The sequence below is a fragment of the Phaethon lepturus genome, unplaced genomic scaffold (genome assembly GCF_000687285.1).
Source record: "Phaethon lepturus isolate BGI_N335 unplaced genomic scaffold, ASM68728v1 scaffold35491, whole genome shotgun sequence".
NCBI classification, from domain to species: Eukaryota; Metazoa; Chordata; class Aves; order Phaethontiformes; family Phaethontidae; genus Phaethon; species Phaethon lepturus.
In genome coordinates, this window is record NW_010520422.1 from 2,301 (window position 1) to 25,312 (window position 23,012).

Genomic DNA, 23,012 nt, shown 5'->3' on the forward strand with positions numbered 1-23,012 from the left:
ATTTTTAGGCAGTTTTAGGCAACAGATGTTACCAGTGCAAGGGAAGACACTTTGATCATTATGTTATATTTGATTTGCCCCCAGGTGCTGAGGAATTTTAGTACCATTCCAACTCCATTTCTGTCCTAACAGGGACGTGGTTCAATCGGCCTCCACAGAAATCACAATTACTAAGAAATCCTTCAAGAAAATGCCCAGTGTCCTTCTGGACAGCCTAGTGGAGGAACCTGAAAAAAGACATGCTGTCCCCAATCACCTGCTGGAATCAAGTAAGCTTCTACTCTCTGACTGTTCCCCCACCTTGGAGCAATCCTAGGAGGCACTTCACTATTATTTTTTTCTGCAGCTCACAGGCAAAACTCCCATCTTGTTGTTTAAATTGTGTCTTGAGCCCAAATCATAGGAGAGGTAGTCAGGAAAGAAATGCTGGCTGTAATGATCCTAGGTGGCCCTGAAGTTTTGAGGTGGCTTGTTGAAGCCATGATGCCAAGAGATAAACTGGTAACAGGATCATAGCTCTGCTGTGATATTAGATGGTGCCTTAACTTTCCATTTAAAAAGTTGTGCCTTCTTAACAGGAGAAATAATCTCTGTCTCATTTTTTTCTCTATAATACATTGGGTGCAATATAAATATACTAAATCAATGTAACTAACAGTCATCACGTGTATTTCACCTGGTCTTCTTGTCTCCCTGTTTTATTATCTATCTCTGTAGAGATTTATTCAGAACTTCATCGGAGCAAGGTTATACAAGCTGAGCCTGCTGTTCTACACTATGGAGGATATGAAGTTGGAAAACACCACGAACAGACGCTGGTAAGTGTCACAGCAGGGATCTTCTTGGGGCTTGTAAAAGGATAACAGAAACTGAGCAGACTGCTTGTGGTCATGAGGCCTTTTGCTCTGTGGAGTGCTCTGAAAGGCAGCACTTAAAATCAGTGGCCCTCCGGTAACAAAACAGATGAGCACCATGCTGTGTGCATCACTGTTCTTTACAGTCTCTGTTTTACCTTTCTGTTTCCTGTGTCTGCGAGCAGTGTTAGTAATATGTGACTTGCAAGTCATGAATGAAGGATTCGTGCTTTAACTCTGTAAGAGACTGTTTTCAAAATGTACTTGAACCATCACTGTGTCTGCAAACACATTCACTGGTAGGAAAATTTTGAGAGCACCTCTGTCCTTCTGCCAAGAGCAATTTAATCTAAGGAAAGAAACTTAGGGCATAGGTTTTATTACCTTTCCTGTGAACAGCTTGGGTATTTCCTTTTCTTCTCTCTGCTTTCCCTTTGTGTGCCTTCTTTATGCATGTGGTAAGTGTTTTGAGGTGGAGGTTGGGTGATTATGATGGACTAGGTCCTCCAGATATAAGGAAAGTAAACCAGATGCAAGACGCTTTACAGGCTGAGCTGTCACCATCCAAAAGTTTGTTGCTTTGTGATGCAAAACAAAACTATGGAATATTACATCATTTCTGTTGTTTCAGACCTCTGTAAAAGCGAAGAGAGTAAGTTTTTTAATTTTATGTTCCTTTTGCACATAAGCAAGACAGGACCAGAATTTGATTCAACAGTAGCATCTTTGTTAGCAAGACTCACTGGTATTCTTCGGTAAGGATTTGTGACGTGGTTCCAAAGAATAAAAATGCAGGATGCAAGGTTTACCTAATGTTCTTTTAAATTCAGAGCATATTCAGAATTATTTCTACTAAAGTAAACATTATTACTGCTTGTTTAATTCAGCTTCTTTGCTGTACAAAATGTACAGTTGGCATTCTCAGTTGACCTCTTGTATTGTAAAGTGTTTTGTGGTTTTGGTTTTCTTTTGTTCTACAGAAGCTGATAAATATTTCTGGTGATGTAATAAACCTTCACATAATACCACCCCAGACAAAGTATTTTCAGATCAAATACAACAAAACAGTAAGTGTCAGAAAGCCTTTACATTGCTTTTTGCATACAGCACTGTTTTTGTGTCATACAAGCGGCTTTTACAAGCCTTCTATCTTATTTTGGGTCATTTTCTAGCACCGGCTTGTCCCTGGCTTGTCATATGTGGTTACTGTTGATTTTTGTCCTGATGAGTGGCGGTATTACTATGACTGCATCCAAATTCACTGTCAGGTGAGGATTTATTATAAAACATACTTACAGTTTTAATGGAATGAAGCAATTATTAGGATATGATGATAATGATAAAGTTATAGTTAATCTCCTAGAACCACATGAGTTTATTCCCAGTAAGTCTGGATTGGAGTATTTAATTTTAAACATTTAAAATTTTTCTGTGTGTAAACATCGACATCCCAGAGCTGTGGGTAGAATATCTTCCTTATGCTGTTATTCTTTGCCAGTAGGTCAGTCTTTGTGCCATACTGGTGTAATGTGTTAGCTGAGCAGGTTCAGAGGTTCTCTGGGTAGTTGCTGAAAACTATGGAAATACAGATGGATACTGAAAGCAGGTAGACTATCAATATCCTAAGGAGCAACACAGTGATGTTCTTGGAATGTTTTATGCCTACTTACTGGCCAACTACTACAGAAGCTTTTTCTTTCTGTAACATTTATTCGTTGTAAGAAATATTTAAACCCTTTTTTTTTTTCAGGGAGAAGATACATTAATAGTTCCTGTGCATGCTTACCCTGCTGTGAATGTTGTAGAATTTCCATCGTTTATAAATCTGTCTGATGTACCAGTTGGTAAGAGGTGAGTTCAGGACATGACATTTGTCCACATTTTGTGACACATGCACAAAATCTGAAAAATCTCATTTTCCTCTATTTGTACAACTTAACATCTTGGAAGCTTTAAGGAAGTCAGCTACCATCTGGACTGCAAAATAATTCCATATATGCACTGTTTCAGGAGCACATTGCCAGGAAAGTAAACGTTGCGCAAACTAAACAAGATGAATAGATGGAACTGGTGTTTCAGGTCTAAATTGGTGCTGACTCACTTCATTCATCCTATGGTGAAGCAATAAGGCTGCTGTTCATAATCTGTACACTCCCAAGTGCTATGTCTTTTCAGCATTAGTAAGTCCTAGGTGAATGGATCTTCCTTTTGAAATGAAGGTTTCTGGAAATTAAGGATGAGCTGCTAATGGTAGTTGTAACAGCAAATAGCTTACCCTAGTCCAGAGGCTGATCAGTCATTAGATTTGCTTCTTCTATTTAAAAATATTTAAAGTGATCTTCTGATGTGGAGCTCTAAATGGCATAGACTTCATCTTAGTCTGCCTGCAGCATAGATGTAACACTGACTGTTCTCATGAAGTGATTGGTAATAACTGTTAATAGGAACTAGGAATGGAAAAAGGAGAAGAGAGATTCTGTTGATTAGGGTCTAGTTCTGTAGTATATTGACGATATTAGTCGTAACTTTGGTGATTTGTGTTAGTGTAAAGATTTGAGTGAATTCTAGGAACCGAAGGTCTTAGCAGCTAGCTTGTGTCTTAGCCTGTGAGTTGGAAGTAACTAACTCATGAATTTTACTGAAGCACAGAAATATGAATAGGCAAGGCACGTACAAGGTTTTACTGCAAAATTCTGCAGCAAAAATGAGCCCAGCATTGTAGAATGAACATTTGTGTCTTTTTGTTTATTTGTTTTTCTAATCCCCCTTAATTTGTTAAAATTTAGTGAATCTGTCAGAAGAGACATTACAGCTTTGTCACAGGACTGAACATAACTCCTGACATTCTAGGCATGATATATGGTTCTATTTGCTCTATTTTTAAAACAAGTGCTGAAGTTTACAGAATTTTCATACTCTCAGAACACCAAGAAGAGATTAGGCAGAGTACAAAATACAATTTTAAATAATGGGAAAATTTTGCAACACAACAATGTTGCTCAGAGACACCCCTGAAGGAATTTGGAAGAGTTCTCGAAGAGAAGACTAATGGTTTCAAACCTTAATTTTTACCAGTAATTTTCATCATTAGGCTATTAAAAATTTTCTTAAAAACTTAGGTCCAGAAGGCAAGGCAACAAGGTGGCATAATTGTCTTGTTTCTATGGCACTTTGGTTACTGTAGAAGCTGCACTATATCTTAAAACAAATTGCTTCCCCAATCTGTTGTTACATCTTCTTCATGAACAGGTCATATTAAGGCAAAGAAAAAAGGACTTTGCTATTATTGTTTATTTCCTTAGGCATTTCAAAATGTGCTTTCCAAAGGAACACTGTGTATAACATGCATTCTTTGCTAATCAGCAGGCTAGGATTTCAGTCAGTTTACAAAAAACAGACGTAAGCCTGGGTAAATTGGTCTTGATTTGTAGAATGATGGATGGTGTTACACCAGTGCTTTTATATTTCAGTTTGGTACGTGAAAATAGATACATACAAAAGCAAGGCAGGTTGAAAAGATGTGTGCTAATACCCCTCACACAACCAGTGTAAGACATAAAAGGCTTTTATGAAAATCAGGCCACAACATCATTATTTCTACTGTGGTTAAAGTCCAGCCATTCTGATGTGCTGGAGTTTTCAACATTTTTGACTGCATAGTCTTTTCTCATCATATTCCACAAGGAGGGCCATGGGAGGAGGCTGATTTCTGGTTCTGTACTTATTGTTGCTCCAGTTTGGATTGTTTGTACTTGCTATATATTGCAGTTTGTAAGATTGTGAGAGTACACATAAATAACTTCTAAAATGTAAATTTTATAAATTTTTCTGTAATCAGATTCTGTATGGGTAGGATAGTAAGTCAAGATGTAAAATATCCAGCATTCAAATCAAGATTTATTTCTCATTTCCTTACAGAGTGAAAGATACAAAATATTTTGCTATTTTGGAACAATGAGGAGTGGCTATTTTCACATTAATAAGTAACCCATATCTCTGAACACAGCTAAACCAGTGCATGTTGTGTATAATGTGATTTTCTGGCCTGTAATTGATGATCAACTGTAGTTTCATTAATTTCTTTCTTCCTTTCTCTCTTTTCAGTAAGGAGTACGTTATCCCATTGCAGTGCAGCTGTCCAATAGATTTTGAATTCCACATTGATTTTATTCAGCCTCACAGAGCCTTCACTGTCCAGCCAACATTTGGTAGATTGAACTTATTTAAAATTCTAAATGTTAAATTTGTATTTATTAAGTGTAGTTACTTGTGACAGTGTATTCAGTGCTGTACAGAAAAAGCCTTTGCCTCAGAGTGTTTCCAGGTAAATGCAGGCTGATAAATATTAGTCATACGCAGCCTCATGGCAAATAGCCCTCTGTGGCTGGTAGAATTCTTTTCTCAGCGCCCAGCTACAGACTTCTGGCTAAATATGGGACGTCCCAAACAGTCTATCTGGCCTCTGTCTGCTGTCTTTGCCGGTATGGCCTTTGGAAAGGAGAGAGGCAGGAAGCCCAGCATTCACCTCTTTATCACACCTTTCCCCAAGGACTGTCTGGCTCCTGCCCCATTAAAGGAACAGATACCTTTCTTTGTGGAATAGGTATGCATCATGTTACTTGATTGGGGGTACAGAGGAAATAAAAGGTGACCTCTCCTCTATCAAACATATCCCCATACCTGTTTTTCCCTAGCAATCTGGAAGAATTGCGTAGAATTGTGTCTGTTGCTTCAGGAGCCATTGTAATGATGGGCACAAAGCACAGCGCTGCTGTGCTGTTTCATGGGATGGCAGTGGATATTAGATTCAATCTAGACCTCTGTGTACAGGCTATACAAGAGGCAGGGACTTTTGGCGACAGTATGCTCAGCTATTTTCATGCCTAATACTGGAGAGGGCTCTGTCTTCAGGCAGACATAACTTTACAGGTCAGTTGCTATCATTGTTACATTTGCCAGGTGCCAGCAGAAGCATATAAGTTCTGAGAACTGTGTGCTCTGAAAAAAATGTGTAAGTGAATGAGACCTGGCTGTATAATTCACTTAGGCAGTCTGGTCAATTCCATGAAAATACATAAAGATTTAAATAAATAAACCCCTGCATATATCTGGCTCTTAAACTTTGATTACTTATGCACTGTTATAAAAGTTGCTGTTGTTCCTGTATGTACAAAGATTTGAATTTGCCCTGTCTTGTCAGACAGATTTTCATTCTTCAGAGTTAGTAGTTGGATTCCATCAGATGTGTGGTTCACAAAGATAAACTATGCTGCTGCCTTAGTTTGGGTCATTCTTTCAGGATAATATTCTTTCTTACTTTGTGCTTAAAGAGGTTTTAATATATCAAGGGAGGAAAGGAACAATATTACAATTGAGTAAAACTAAGGAGAAGGTGTAAAATTAATCAGGAAGTTTTTGTTTTTTTGCACAGTCATAGACAAAGTGGCTGCTACTAGTTCATGCTTTCTAAGTTGGCTTAGTTCTTGGGAGAGAGTGGAACAAAAATATCCCAGAAAAAACATCAACTTAGTAAAAGTTAAGTCAGAAATTTTGGTAGCTAGAAACTCTGAGGTGCTGAAGACCATCTAAGAAGCACTAAAAAGTTTCATCTCCTACTCAAGCCATTGTGCTCTGAGATAAGTAATGATGAAATACTCTAACAAATTACACACACACACAACCCCCCCCAGTGAAACTAAACGCCCCAGGATGCAGAAAATGAGCCAATGGTCTCTTTACAGAGATGAGAAATTAATATTTCTCATGAGCTGAATAAATTCCTGTTGCAGAAATGCTGAGGAGCATCAGGGCCTGCTTAGGGATATATGAAGGGTGGCTAAAGTGGTTAAGATAAATAATGAAATAGGTAATAAGGAAATAAGACCAAGTAGAGTCAGGTAATGCATCAAATCCAGTTGATTCCCCAAACTTGGAAGAACCCAGAGGAATATGTTTATAATGCTTTGCTCATGAAAGCAGGAAGTGCCAGAGACTTAAGAGTGGCAGGTGCAAATGAAGAACTTCTGCATGTAAACAGTCAATAATTTTCACAACAGTAGAAAATGTTATACTCTTACTGTCAACTCTCTTTGCTATTGCAAAATACCTCCCATTATCTGGCAAGTGATAGCTCTTTAAAGACACTTTGAGAGCTGCAATATTTTCCAGGCCTACTGCCATCCATTCAAACATTAATATTGTTTTAAAAAAATGTAGTCCAGAATCAATTTCAGCATACTTAAGTGGGTTCACGTTAGATGGATTCTTACTGGTTTTCTCCTCTAATCACAGGAATCATTCCAGGCAATGGGAAAGTGGAAGTAACTGTGAAATATTCCCCACTTGAGTACGGAACAGCACAAATGACAATACAGTTACAGATTTCACAGTTTCACTCAAAACCCTATGTATGTGTATTCACAGGAACATCAACACCGCATCTGGGTCTAATGTATGTACGGCTGACTGATCTTTGAGTATTTTTGCCCAGTGCTAAAAAATACCTATGTAATAGGATTTCATGCCATTTTGCTGTAATCATTTTAACCATTTGTAGCTATGGAGACTTAAAATGCACTAATGTAATTAGAGTGTTAGTACATGTACCTGCTGTCTTACTTCATTTTCGCAGAACGCCCTTAATCTGTATGAAATGAAACTGTACCAAAATAAAAATAACAAGAAGTTACATATCCTTGAAGAAGTGTTGAGCATGCTCAGCTTCTATTATGCCTGCTCTATGTTATTCTTCTTGCTGAGGCCTTGCAAGGTACAGGGTTTTTTGAGTAGTAAAGTATTTTGGACTATACTTAAGTTTTTTGTGAACTCTGAAGATTAGAAAGTTTTGGTCCAGTTGTAATTTGGGAGAGAAATTTCCACTCTCCCTTAGATCTAAAGGGGATGTAAATGCATGTCCTAGACTTACATGCCATTTACAGAGTACCTATAAGAGCAATATCTGTCCTTCTGACACCTAGAAAAGAACATTTTGACAAACAACGAAGTTGTCCAGAGAAAAAAGCTGTGTCTGCAGGAAAATCCATGGTGTGGAGAAGAGGCCCATTCAGTCAGTCACGATCGAGGCCTATTCAAAAAGCAAAGGTGTGAAGACATAATAATCACAAGTACTTTTCTGGGCTGAAAATCTTTCTTGTTTCTATTTCTTCCTATTAATTTATATTTTGCAGGAAATAGAATACCAGAACCTGAGATTCCCCACAGACTTGTCAAATCCACATGCTGTAGCTACTGTTTTGAATCAGGAGCCAGGCAAGTTGAAGATTAAGGACTTGAAAGAAGGTAATGTAATTAAGCAGCATAAACTTGGTCTTAGCATTATTTGTAGGTTTCAGATGAGGAACTCAGCTTCAGAATTGCTGAGGTACTGTGATTGTAGTTTCTGTAAGAAATCTCACCTTAGCTTTATATATTAATTTTATCATAATGGGTGGATTTCCCAATTAAAAATTCTATCTAGTTTGGGGTGTGACATGGCTTTCTGATATTCCTGCAGCCCTTTGCCAAGGCAATGAAGGGATAAAAACAAGACAGATGAAGGAGGCCATATTTCAACTAAAAGTCAAAAATATTCAGGAAGAGGAAGGAAATCATCTGAAGTGGTAAGTGTCAGTTAACCACATTAACAACACTAGGGTTTGCTTAACTAAGGCCTCTCTGAATGATGTATGCAATATCCGCTAGTGTATAATGCTGCCATTTCACATCCTGATAGATTTGTTTTACAGCTAAGTTACTGTTGTTTTACTTTCATTTTTTCCCTCTTCTGCCCAAGAGCAGTCTCAGTAGTAATCCACAGTAGTACCCAATAAGGTCTTTGATTGTGTTATAGTTGTATTCAGAAAGAAACCTGCTGAAAACCTTGTTCTCATGCATCTCATCTTGTGCCCTTAAGGCAAAGGAAGCTTTTGGCATGGTTGTCAATAAATCAAGACTAAAATGAGTAATGGAGTGAACAGAACTGCACATGTACATCAAATGGCATAAAGCAAAACCCAGTTGTGTGTGTAAGCACACCGTCATTTCATTTACAATCCATAAATCTGCCTTTATGGTGAATAAGGTCCATAACGGACCTGTAGAAACCTTAGGAAGAGAAGAATCAGTCTGTAAATAAAGCAAACTGTGCATTAAGTAAAGCATTTTTCTTGCCTCCACTGTAAATGCAGGCAAGTTCATAAAGGCAAAGATCCAATCTCTGTGGAATTGAAAAAAGAGATTATTGAAAACCGACAGAGGGAAGAAGAGCAATACAAGGTTAGTCTTTGCAGTTTTTTCTATAGATTTAAAATCAAACTTATACTTTCAGATTATGCAGTGCACTAGTGACTTGTACCAAGCTCTCTACGTCTTCACTTTTTGTTTATACGTGAATGCAAACCTGTACCAGCTCTACTTCTTTCTACAGTTATATATTATGCCTGTGTATCTCTGTTTCTGAAGTGGTTTTATCGTGCAGGTAGACAGAGAGAAGGGTAAGTTATTCGTGGAAATATAACTAGATATTTGCCCAACCTCGTAGATTTGCACTCAGCAACCCAACCACATCACAGTGCAACATTGCAGTGTAATCCTGTTAGCACCATAGATGCATCAAACCTTCTGTTTATATTGTACCTCTCTGAAGAGCTGATGTCCTGAATGGCTCACAGTCAAAGAGCTAAACCCCATCAGTACTCTCACGCAGGGCCGTGGGGAGATAATAATCAAGTTGTCCTTCTATACCTTCACCCTCCCTCTCTTTGGTTTCTTGCAGTCACCCCAGACTGCGGATCATCTTCCACGGAGGTGACAGCAGCAATAGTTGGTGGCAGGAAATATTTTTCCCATGTGGCACAGTCCTCAGGGACAGGTGGGGCTTTTCCCTTTTATCCTGCCTCCTGGATATTCAAGTAGTTTCTGACATCCCACTGACTTCCAAGGAGCTGTTTATGGGAGTGAAATTATTTATAGATAGGGTAAAGGCTTAATTTATACACTGAATTAGGCACTGTGAATAAATTCAAACATTATATTTAATACTAACAAAGAAGGAAGTGAGTAAAAAGAGGATCTAAAATATGAGATTGTTGTATCACTAAATTAGATGTATGTTAACTTTAGAAATGTTTAGAAACCTTTTTTTATTTAACTGTTGGCCATAGGGGCTGTGGAGATCTCTGGCTGGTTTCACAGTTGCCCCCATGACTTTCTGACAGAGGCATATTTTTGCTCATGCTGTCAGTTTGTTCACCTTGAGTGCCATTAGGCCTCACAGAGCATTTATTAACCCTCCATCATTTGCTCAAGTGACCACTAGGTTATAGAGCCTGTGAGTGGCTGTGCTGGAGACCTTTAACCGTCTGTCTTCCATTGTCCTTACTAAAACCTCAATCCATGAAAATCATGGGCGTTTCACTCTGCAAAATAACCCCAAGGCCTTTGTTTAAGACATAATTTTATCCTGGAAATGGAACAATAGGTAAGTAGGACTGAGATGGAAGAGGCACAATGAAAAGATGCACTGGTATTCATCCAGCATGCCTGAACACTTTGAGAGGATCTCAAAGAATTGAAGTAATATCAGTAGTAAACTGTTTCACACATGAACAGATTAAAGAGCTGGCACCATTGGAAACTATGACAGAGATGTTCACAGAACATGGCAAAGCTGCAGGAAATTCTGTAGTGCTGTCATCTGGGAAGATCTGTTTGGGTGCCAACTTACGGTGTTGGTTCTGTAACCCCTCTGGCTCATTCTGGCTATGCAAAATGAACTGTGTTTCATTGGGGCAGGGATCTGTTTGAAACTCAGACCAAAAAAGACATTATTTTACTTTGTTTGACTTGCTCAAGTGTTGCAATAATCACTCCCTAGAAGGGAGTGAAGTCTGTGTTTTTTCAAGCACCTCCAGAATGGTACATTTTAAGTGAGTTCCACTAATTGTAAGGGAGAAGAGAATTCACTGGATGCTTTGTACTAATGTGATTGTTCTTCCTGGTTACAAATTAGATCCAAAGAGGACACCCTGTCCTGGAACAGGAGTTTCAAAGGAGCGAAGTAGAAGTTTCTTTCAGACGTGTTATCCGGCCTGTTGACCAGGTTTGTTTATATGTTATTATCACCTACTAAGCTAACAAACAGTCATAGATATTTGGCACTGAATACTTTTGCTCCTAATATTCCTATTTCTGTCAGGATCTTATTTCCTATGTTATTTTTAGTACAGTAGGACAAGCACTATGCTACATGCACAACTCATCTTCTGATGATCTAATATGAGAGACTAGTGGAAATCTGCAGGCCTAAACTGAGATTCACATTGCTTGTTTCTGAAAGTTCTCTCAGGAGTAGCTTTCTCAATGCTAAACATGTGGTTAAGCTTATCACAAGATTTTCAACCTTTACCTGCAGGTCAGATTGACAAGAATTTTTCTGGTACTTAGGTTTGTCTTTCTCTGTGGTGTGAGGTAGTTCCTAAGATCCATTTCCTAGGATTATTGGGAGCTTTGTTTAATAGATACCCTGCTACTGAAGGAACCTTAAATGTTAGCAACACAAAGGATCCTTGCTGCTGCCTTCTTCAGGAACATAATAGCTGTGGGAGCTGGTCCTTTACTATACTCTTAGGCCTGTTACAAAGTGCTGAAAATTGTTTGGTGAGGTATGGCATGGGGTTGTGTGGAGTTGGTGTTCTGAGGACCTTCATAATCTAAACGTTGGTTGAGCAGCTGCCCTCCTGTTGAGAGGTACTGTACTCTGGGGCTGCTGGAGTCTCTTCTAGTGACACATTCTTCTGTCACATCAATTTAAAACTGGAGAGGAGATTAATGCATTAGGAAAGAAATATACTTGCGTTCAAAGAGCATTCTGACAATTTACGCCATTAAATATAGAGACATCACCTCTATCTGAAGAGCCAGAGATCACTAGATGTGGAGAGGTTATTCTGGGGAATTGTTGCTCTAAGTTTACCCTTGTCTTTCACCCTTCTGTGGGTATGTGCTATCAGCCATTATTGGAGACAGAATACTGGTTTTGCTGGGTCCCTGGTTTGAGCCCTGACAGCTATTACAACTTCATGTCTGTGCAAGATGAAGTGTGTACTCAGTAGGGACCTAGTCCATTCTCTCCACTGTCTGACTGCCCACGTATTGCACTTAAGTTGTAGTATGTGGTTGTCATTTATGTGTGGATGCAGACCATGCTACATTATCTCTGCATTCCCCATACTGCATTTGCAAACATTCGGTGATTACCTCCCATTAAGCTCTGCAGCGAAGGCTTCTGGTAAAATGCCAATACTGCAAACGTTTTCACTTGACTTAATGTCAGTGTTTGGAAATAACATATGGATTCAGGCCAAGGAATGGCTTGGGCTGGAGAAAATTCCTCCCTTGTCTAGTTGTAAAAGGGGTATCCTTTTTCTTTTCTTTTTCTTTTTTTAAAAAATACTGTGCAGCATCCAAGTGCCCATCCCACATTTGATTTGCTCCGTAATGACCCTTGGGACAACAGAAACAGGATGTGGAGGAAATTCCGACAAGCAGTGTACAAGGTAACGTGAACAACCAGAATGGAGTGTGATGGCAGGATGCCTTGGAAATATCACAAAAGAATATGCAAACTAGCATGTAAGGAGTCTTCACAGCTAGCCAGGGATTTGATAGTTCATATATTTGATAAATATATCCCTACTTCACCAGGAAATAAAAATCTGGATTAAGTTTTGTATTCAGCTGGTGCTTCTGCTGGTGCTTAATATTGCAATCAATACTAAACAAATGCAGATGAATTTAGATTTTTGTTAAAAAATACTTTTGAACAAAAAAGAGAAGATTTCAAAATGCATATAGAATACTGTGCCCAGTTTTGGGGCTCTAATACAAGAAGATATCTGTAAACTGGAGTGAGCTCATTGTAGAGCCACCAAGATGGTCGGGATCTGGAGCACTCGCTCTGTGAGGAGACGCTGTGAAGAGACACTTACTCAGCCTGGAGAGGGAAAGTGGGGGGAGAGGGCAGCACCTTCCAACACCTCTGAGGAGAGTATTCATGATGGAGCCAGGATCTTTGCAATGGTGCGTGGTGGGAACATGGGAAACAATGGTCATAAATTCAGGTAAGAGAGGTATAGACTGTATATAAGGAAAGCCTTTTTCACCATGAAGACAGTCAGTCATTGGAGCTCATTGCCCAGAGAGGTTGTACAGTCTACATCCTTGGATGTTTTCAAGACCAGACTGGACTCTGAGTAACCTGGTCTGATCTCATTGCTGGCCTTGCTTAGAGCCGGAGGTTGGATGAGGACCTCCTAAGATCCTTTCCAACCTGGAAGCTAAAGACTAAATCTGTAAAATAGCTTATCTCATTGGGTTTACATATTATCTTGCATCTCCACTACTCATTTCCCAGTAAATCTAAATGCAGCGAGCAATATGGAAATTTCCTGCTCTCCTAGTATCCAGTTTGGATATTCATCTCCAATCTATTCATGATGTTAGGCTCAATACAGAGGTCCTGAAATTATATGCTCTTTCCTGTATTGCACAAATAAGGAGGTGGCTGAATGGCCTCTTCCAGTATTAAAACTTAGGACTCTTCTTTATTACCCTGTGACACATGGTGAATTGCACAGTGCTGGTTACTACTTATTCTCCTCTTTCACAGAGCCACACGTATTCATATAGCCCTGATCAACTGACTGTTTACCCATTGTTAAGTCTGTACATGCCAATAGACACAGCTGAAGGATTAAGACCTAGCCAAAATAAGTCTAATTAACCTGTAAAACTACATGAAGGTTTGAACTGTTTTTGTTGTGTAATGTCACTGTAGAGTTGAGATGCGTTCTACATGTCTCCTTCCCCATTTTCTCCCTCCTGAATAGAAAACTATAGTAAAAGTTCTGAAATAGACATGTCCGAGTGAGCTCTGTGGAACAAATACAGTTGTAATGTACATATATTTCTATAAAGTACATACATTTCTATGGATGTAAATCTTAGAGTGTTCAGCTTAATATTAAACTTTAAAATCATTCTCTCAGATTGTGATTCAGATTCGGCTAAATCGTTTACTGGTTCTGTTCCGTGGGCTAATGAAAGAAGCCAGAGGTTTGGAGGAAGGCTCTGTGTCTGGTAAGGAGTAGAAGAACAAGTTGGCATTTTGGCCATGAATTGTGATAAGTCAGGTTGTAGTGCAGTGTGCCAGGTGCATTACATATATACTGATATGTAAACATAAAGGTGGATTCCCTGCAAAGGAGTCTTCAAGCAAAAAAGATAAGTATGACAAGATAGAAATGGCTGTAGTCAAAGTATTTCTATTTTTCATGCACATTGTTTACCAGATTTTAAAAATGTCATCAACTCGTCTTAGGAGCCTTGCAACTTATCTACCTAATAATGGGGCAGGAGTTGTGAATGCATTGGAAGTGTTCCAAGTCAGGTTAGACGGGGCTTTGAGCAACCTGATCTAGTGATAGATGTCCCTGCCCCTGGCAGGAGGGTTGGACTAGATAATTTTTGAAGGTCCTTTCCAACCCAAACCATTCTATGATTCTAATTATAGGCCTGAGGAACAAGGAAAGGGCAGATGGGACTATATGAGAAACACAGGTAGGTAAACAGGTCAGGTGGAGCCCAAGAGGTTAGAGACATAGGATAAGAGGAGCTTATTGCATGGGGGATGGAAGAGGGAAAGACACCTGAATGTCATGAAGGCAAGATATCTGAACTCAGTGAAATGAGATGGTAGGAACCATGAGATACATGGCTAGGTATCCAGTACTGGGTTGAGTTTTTGTCCTTATCATTTTCTCATACGAGTGCTTCCAAGCAATCGCTTTTCTTTGTAGTGAAATGAAAGTGCTGGCCTGGAAAAGTCATAGAAGGAAACTGCCCTTGGATGGGAGTCACAGTTGGGTTTACTGGGTACAGAAGAGAATTTGTGTCTGTCATTCCCACTCCCTCATACACACACACAATTTGACAACTGCTGAAACACCTTTCCATATCAGGCCTTTTTCTGCTTCTACAGGTAGGTGCTTTTAATTCCCAGTATGCAGGAGTTGCAGGGGTGCTTCAAGTCAAAGGCATAATGGCAGTTAGTGTGAGAGACCTTCTGACTTGTTTGTGCCTTGCTGAGCAGAATGAGATAGAGGACCATGCTGGAATGAGGGGGCTATAATGTCCTTTCAGAAAAGGGGAAATTAGATCTGTCTGCTAGTCAAGATATTGTGCCTGCGCCTGCTGTCTTGTAGATGTGGCATTTAAAGCCTTTAGGAAATATTACCTTACTTTTTATATTAAAATGACTAGACACATCCTGTCTTAAGAAGATGTTAAATATATTTTGTGGTTTGATTCTATTTGTGAAACAGCGTATTAAGATATATTACAAAATCTTAATATTTGATTTCCATTCATGACAGAAAGCAGGAGTTTCAGCAAACCAGAGAAAAGTGAAGAATGTAAGGGTGTTTCTTCCAGCATATCTGAAGATCGTATATTGCCTTTTGAATTCCCTTTTTACAGTTCCCATGAATTGCACCGTGATTTGGTAGGTATAGTAACTGAAAAGGTAGCCAACACTCAAGATAGATAGAATTTTGCTGAAGGCATTGGCCCCAGGCCCAGTACTGCCTTTAGTAAAATTTCACAACGTGATGGGTGTTCTGGGGTTCCCGCAAATTAATTCAGGACTTCAGTTTTACTAAGGGTGCTGCTGAAAACAATTAAAAAAAACAACAACTTTGCATTGCCTTAATTGAATTTTGAAATTCTGAATAATACATTAATGATTAGAGTTAGTTAACATCCATGATTTTGCAGAAGAAATGAAAAATAACTGAAATGACAAGGTCCAAGAAAGAACAGGAGAAATATCAAACAAAACGTTTGCATAATTATTTCCATATGTTTTAAGTAGCTGTGCTGATGGATTGCTGCCAATGCAAAACAAAATGCCCACCATATTGCTGGATTTTAAATACTGTATTCTTTCAGGCACCTGATGCTCTTGGCCTAGTTCCTATCGGATCTGTAGATGTGAAAGTCAGACACATTCTTCCTTTTTACGACTTGAAGGTGAGTCAGTACAGCTCCCTCAGCTGTATCATGTTTCCGTCTTTCCTGAGTCCAGTTAGCTATGTGTTCTGCCTGATTCAGTTACTCCATTGTGCATCCCAGTAGAAATATTACCTTAATATGTCTGTGTGATTAGCATGCTTTTATTAAAAACAAATCTTGCCTGTTTCCGTAAGGAACAAGCTTATAGTCAGCAATAGTCCCCTCTCTCCAGACAGAGATATAAATCACCTCAGCTGAAATTATTGTATCATCTCAAACAATAAAATCCTTCTGTGAATGAGGATACTGCAAGCTCTGCATGCCACACAGTTTTTCCTTTGATTTTAGAGTTTTATAAAGATGACATTATAGAAGTGTCCTTCCTTTTAGAAAGTAATGGAAATCTTCTGTTTATTTGGCATCCAGTTCTGCATACTTAGTTCCTTCATTCCTGCATAGGAAATGCAAACATCTCATTCTTGAAATATATATGTTTTTTCAACTTTATGAGTACAGAAACATTTTTTTTCTCCTGACTCCTAAACTCTTTTCTTTCCAATTTTTGAATATCAAAAGATCAAATTCTGCACTCCATCAAAGTAAAAATATTTCCTCAGCTTCAAGTCAATGTAGATTTTGGCTCAATGTCCACTTCCTTTTTTTTGCAGGTGGTCTAGAAGCTAGCTTCAAGTCTAGAAGCTTTCTTGTAGCATCTTTTCCCCTTATGACACATTGTTTCCTCTATCAGTTACATGTATTACTTAACACAGCTTTTCTCCAATATATTTGATCAAGAAACGGTTAAATCCATGATCTTTCACAGAAAAGCAAGAATGGAAGTATTCCTTTATGCACTCGTTCAGCTTGTCCTGTTGAAATGTGGCTTCTCAAGAATAGTGATCCAAGTATATTTTACCTCAGAGATGTGATGTGTCCACAACAAAACTGGAATGTTCCATTCCACCTATGAGTTAATCAAAAGTAATGATTGTCATCTCCTGCAGCACACCTTTTTTCTTTGTACTTAGGTTCCTCAGCATTTCAGCATTATGAAATATCAGCCATTTTGTACACACCATGCAGCCACAAGTTACAAACCTCGAAAACTTTCCCGACCACTGAGGCAGGGAGCCCAGGTAACAAGTCATCTCAAATACAAAGTTTACTGAAGTCACTCCCACTCTACATTTCTACAATTATTTGATTAATTTTGTCTCAACATTTTATACCAAAAGGCTTACTACACTCTGAAAACCTTTGATGTCTGTGTTTTTCAAGGATGAGTTGATTCGAGTAGTTGCTTCTCCTGAGGGACAGCTTAACCTGGTCTCCCAGAGGACGGATTTTCACAAACCATCCCCAGAAGAAGTAGCAGAAAGGGATATTGGCCTCTTAAATCTGGTTCCTCCCCAAGCTTTAGTCTACCCTACAGAGAGCAACCCACTTCGCATTTTTGTAAGTAGAAGTTGACTTCCACAAAGAACATAAGAAAGGAGGGAAACAGGTGTTTGTTTCATCAGAAGCCTGATGTGGAATTGGTGGGCAACTCCTTTACTCAGATTGGTATATGAAACTATCCAGAGTGAGAGTAATCCTTCAAAGTCCAAGCCCTGGTAGGTAGGAGTCACACAGCTCATCCCACTAAAAGGGGCACTATTTCACTTTAAGGTGGAATTTGGTCAATTTAGGGAGGTGTTGATAAGGCAAAGTTGCCAGTGGTGGCAGAGAACTGGAGATCCTTCCAGTCTCACATTCTGCAAATGGCCATTGATCCCAGGATTCCCTGGAACACCATGGGGCCCCTCCCTTCCTCTCCATTTGTTTCCCTGTTTGAATGTTTGAAGAAAAGCCATGATCTTGGCATCTCAGTCGTTCTATAACCTCATGCTCTTGCCCAGGTAGGTAGGACAGGTGCAGTCTCTTCCTTCTGTTAGCTAGAGGACTGCAGTTCTGCCCAATCCTTAGGTAAACCGAGAAAAGTGAAGTCAAACTCTTTGTTCACATTGCATCCTGCTGCCTTAGAGTTTCCAGTAGTTCTCATGTCACTACAAAGCCACATTTCCAGTTTATTGGGCACAGAGATTAAAAAAATCACAACCATGTGCATGGGAGGATTTTCTGTTACTTAATTGTCATGTACATTGTGCTACTTGGCACTGGCTACAAAAGGTATTTCCCACACAGTGCAGCACAGCCTGGAGGTCCCTGAGGTGTCTCTGAGCAGGCAGAGATAGCTGTATAGCTCAGTGAAGTGCTGCGCATGGGTACAGGCAGCATCTCCAAGCCAGCATGGCACTGTGCCTGACTTGGGTGGCTCTGTCTTTCAGCATTACTTAGCTGCAATGGCCCAGAGCCCAGTGTGCTAGTCTGATAGTCTTGGCATAACATATATGGTATAGACTTGTCCTCACTGCATGCAGCCAGTACTCCGGTGGACTTACTGATGAGATCCTCTGTGCATGTCTTTCATCTCTCTGTCATGTTGGTGTAAGAGCCAGGCACAACCTGATCCCACACTACCCAGCATTAGACTTGATTCAGAAACAGATGCTAGTGCAGTGAAAAAGATGTCAAAATGCTCACTAGCTTCCACCACAGCAAGGCCAGTTCCCATTCTTGGATTCTGAACTGTTCAGAGAATCAGCAATGGATTTTGGAGTAATCAGGCAATAGTTTTTTCTTCCAAACTTGGAAACAACACCTAAATTGCTGTGTTTTAGACACCAGAGAGCATGGATAAGCCAGGCAGATTATGGGTCTGTGATGAGGGGAAGAGGAAGGAAATGAAGGGTCACACTGGACACAACAGTCACAATGAGACAAAGGTGTGAATCTGGGGGGAACTACATTAATTGTAAGAACTGAATTTTCATCAATTTAGTTCTTTATGGTGCTCAGAATGTTTTTTTAAAAAATAATCTCCTTTTTGTTTTTAGAACCCCACTCCAGGGTTAGTTCCAGTTTTACCTCCTTTGGCCTATTCTGAAACAAATATTGAATATCATCTTTGTCCTCATCCAAAATATACCTTTACCAAGGAATGCCCCAAAGGATCCAGTATTCCAGTGACACAAAAGAAATTTCTGCATCACAAGGTATGGCCTTTTGGGTTTATTGTATGAGTACCTGGCTTGGGTGTGTTCTTGCTGAGAATTTGCTCCAAGGAATCAAAAAGGAAGATGAAAAGTCATCCTAGATAGAAAACACTTTCAAATATAAATTATTAATGCAAGTGAATAGTCAGTACATGGGTCAGAATAACTTGTTCATGTTAGGCTTTATCCATGTCTCTTATTTATCCCTGAGTATCTCTCTGCTCTTTCCTTCTTTTCACTGTCTATTGTATTTTCACGACCTTGCCGTGGAGAAGGAATCTTTTAAATACGGGGAACTGCAGCTTCCCAGATTCAGTTTTCAGCCAGGAAGTCAGATGCTCTGTCCTGCAAACCTCTCTCCCCACTGCATTATGTGTTAGAGGTCTGATCACTGTAGCACTTGTCGTTTCAGGAAGTGATTTGTGGAGTAATGGAATGGAGAAGATTCTTGCCAGTGGTGTATTCCACCTTTTCTAACGCTCCCACATTGACAAGTACAACACCTAGGTAAGAAAGAATTTGAATATACAGTGCCTCTATCCTTCACCAGTTTCTGCTGTCTGTAACTACATTGACCAGTAACTAGTCCCACAGATGAAAGTGGGCTTATGGGGGAATTAATTGCTGCTCAGAAATCCAAAACCAACAGCGAAAACCCCTACTGACCTCCTTGAAGTGTGGGTTAAGAACAATATCATTAGAGGGAAAACTAGCCTTGGAAGGAGCGTTCCAATCTGGACTTTCAATAACCTCTCTCCTGAATGCTTTTTGATTCAGTGCTAGAAGACCCTGGCAGGTACAAACTCTGTCTGTCCTGTAGAAGTATGAATGGTAAAACCTTTTACGTATGGGCACCTGCACCCAGTGGTAGCAAACATCTCTCAGGCTCACATTCCCTCATATCACAGCAGTTTCTGGTGTACTCAGATTTTCCAGGAATATTTAAAAGTACATCATCTTCATGGTAACTACAGCTACTAAGAAGCTTCAAAATACAAGCATTGAGTGCAGTTACTCTCTGCCCATCTTAAACTAATATCATTTCCATCCCAGGGATCCTTACAGTTTAGATATGCTTCCGAGGGATGTACCACCAGTGCTATATGACTTACCTGAGAGAGACAGGGAGGACATAATTGAACAGTAAGTTTCTCCTCTGTTTTGTAATCATTGTGATTGATTATGTCTTAACCACTTGTATGGATGTGTCTAAACCTGTCCCGAGAGACACTCAAAGGCAAAAGCACAAAATCCCTCTTGCATAAAACATACTTTTGTTTTTGTCGGCTAAAAAAAAAGGATAAAGCCTAATTGTTCTTCATCTTACTGATTTTTAGTGAGACAGATGAAACTGAGTTCAAAATGATTCTTACTCCAGAGATGGTGAGAGCTGAATTTCCACAAATTGGGCAGCCACTCTCAGAAGGCGGCAAAGAGAAAACAGCAACAGAAGAAATGTAGGTATAATTTGAAATTAGGGGAGAGGAATAGGAAGGAATCTGAACACAAGCATTCACTTCAGAATTGTGTAGAAAGTCATACTGAGATGCTGTAGGTGCTCCACCATGAGTGGGATGCAGATCTGGTACTTTGAGCAAATTTGCACTGTAAATGTGATCTCTGGGTTGGACTTCAGAAAGCAGCTGTGAATGTGGCTCACTGGCCTGGACGTCTCCGACTTCAGTTTTATCAATATGATCTAACACTTGAGGCAGTTTTCTTGCACTCACAGAGCGATTCAGTGTTGTTGGAACTGTGGCTTTCCTTTTCAGTGACCTTTTTGGTTAGATATTTATTAATGCTGGCAGAGGAAGGAGCCCTTAGAATTTCCCCCTGGCATGGTGCTGTTTTCTCAGGCTCTTCCTGGGAGTGGATCATGTTTGCTCTGCTGTCAGAGCTTCACACTCGACCAACAACCAACACACATTGTGTTTTAGGCATACAGCACAGCATGTAAAATAACTTGCATTCATAAACACAGAATTATCTGCTCCCTAAAATGTTGTAAACTGGCCACTGTAATTCTGCCTTTTGCCTCCAGTGTTGTCAGGCTGATGTCCTGAGTTTGCAGCTCCTTGAAGGGGAACCTGAGGACAAGCAAAACTCTGAGGGACGAGTGGGTCTTTGGTGGGGTTGATGATTACCACCACGGTTTCAGAGCAGCATTTCAGAACTGCCTAGTAGTTCTGTGGGGCTGGAAGCAGAAATGGATGCACTGGGTGAAACTTGGGGGTATGTGATGTTGCAGGAAGGATGCAAGGAGGTGTGTGAGCTGGTAAGTGGGACACTGGGGACAGCGGGCTTCAGCAGCAGGCAGCATGGGTAGGATAAGTGATTGCAGAGCAACACAGGAGAAAGTGCTGAGTTCTAACCCTCTGTTTTCACAGATGCCTTTTGTGACCTGGAGCAAGTGAATTAATCTTTCTCTCCAACAGTTGCCCCCTCTTTAAAGTGGTCATGATGTGGCTTAGATGTCAGGATATGCATAACAGCCTGAAACTTTCAGAGCCGTCAGGAGATTTGAATGTCTCATTTTCTTTAGGGAGAAATGATTGGCATTCAAATCCTGTGCATCTGTCAGTCATTAAACCTTAAAACAGTGCTGTGTATTATGAGCTCTCTGACAAAACACTGATTGCTGTATTGTGATTACTACAGCATTGATTGAAAATAATTTGCTGTAAAAACACAGGTGTGTCTGACAGTGCTGCTTTTTGCATTTTATGACACTCTGCTTGTCGGAACATGGGGATTTGGGATACCTTGTGTAACTAAAGAATGACCTTTTTCTCCATAGGGATACAATGTTGGATGGTGCTTTTTCTGGGTGAGTAGTTTTATAACCATAAGATTAATTTTTTTCAAATTTTTAGATATTTTCTTCAAAAATGAAAATACTTTTCTGTATTAAACACCTCTTGGGTATTGATATTTACTTGTTGAAAGCTTCCCTATTTGTTTGGCTTTATAAAGAGGGAAACAAAAATTTATTAGCAAACAATGAAGTCCCAATCCTTTCTTTTGTCACTGGAAGGTTCTTTGTTATGATCGATGGGATGGTGTTTCACTAGGTGACAGAGCACACATTGCTCCTCTACAGCAGTTTCAGCATTTTATCCTTAAGGCAAATCAGTTTTTCATGTGTATGCTCTTGTTCTGGCCATTACAGCATATGGTCCTTCCTAGATAAAATGTAAAACTCAGTCTAGTATGTGTTTACCTATCAGATAGTTAGCTGTCCTAACTGGCCAAACCAAGAATGAATGTTCTTTTCACAGTTTCACTCCTTTTACAGTTCTGCATAAATAATGGAATACCCTCTGTGTTCATTATAAAAAAAAAAAGAGAAGTTATGTGTGAGTGTCTTTTCCTTTGTTTTTGTCAGCATGCCTAAGTAGCTCCCCTGGCTATTATAAATACAAATGACTTTTTAAACTTCTTGCAGAGACCCGCACAACCATCCAGATGGACATTTTCAACCCCAAAACAACGATCTCAGAGAGAAGGTTCAAAAACATGTGGAGAAAATGAAGCTGAAAGCACTTAATAAAACCCTTATTCTGGGATAAGAGTAATTTTACTAAGTCCATGGTTTGGCACTGCTTAGCCTGTTAATGTGTGAGGCCTTCTATGTTCCAACTACATGTACGTATGTTCAGTGAGGTCACCAACTTCTTTTCATGCAAAGAAAAGAGAACTACCAGTAATACCACCTCTGTCAAGGACTTTCACTGTGACCGTTACCCCAAGCACAGTAATTGCTCCAATGAGAATCCTCAGCTTCCTCATTTTGTCCTGGTGTGAAGGACCATAAAAGCACAGTACTACCATGTAAATAGTTCGGTAATTAATTTACAGCCTACTGTTTTCAAATAAAATGTGAAAAGTCCTCATGACCCATTTCTTCTGATTTTGTTTTTTTAGTTATGACCTATCCTTGAATTTTTGCAGGTAAGTCACTAACTCTCAGACTTGACTGTAAATCGTACACTTG

At 39.6% G+C, this 23,012-nt stretch overlaps 1 protein-coding gene across 1 annotated transcript; it reads left to right on the top strand.

Moving 5' to 3' along the window:
- Window positions 1–132: 132 nt before the first annotated feature.
- On the top strand, window positions 133–22,587 carry CFAP221 (cilia and flagella associated protein 221; the record flags this gene model as incomplete). The annotated part of the gene is made up of 23 exons (XM_010297381.1): window positions 133–269; window positions 718–818; window positions 1,835–1,921; window positions 2,027–2,122; window positions 2,605–2,705; window positions 4,959–5,062; window positions 7,146–7,305; window positions 7,832–7,955; window positions 8,042–8,153; window positions 8,368–8,473; window positions 9,041–9,128; window positions 10,864–10,953; window positions 12,314–12,409; window positions 13,901–13,991; window positions 15,287–15,414; window positions 15,861–15,941; window positions 16,952–17,059; window positions 17,202–17,378; window positions 18,860–19,018; window positions 19,431–19,525; window positions 20,072–20,161; window positions 20,356–20,475; window positions 22,464–22,587. Coding segments are annotated over 23 exons (2,575 nt in total), but the record flags the coding sequence as incomplete, so codon positions are not given.
- Window positions 22,588–23,012: the final 425 nt, after the last annotated feature.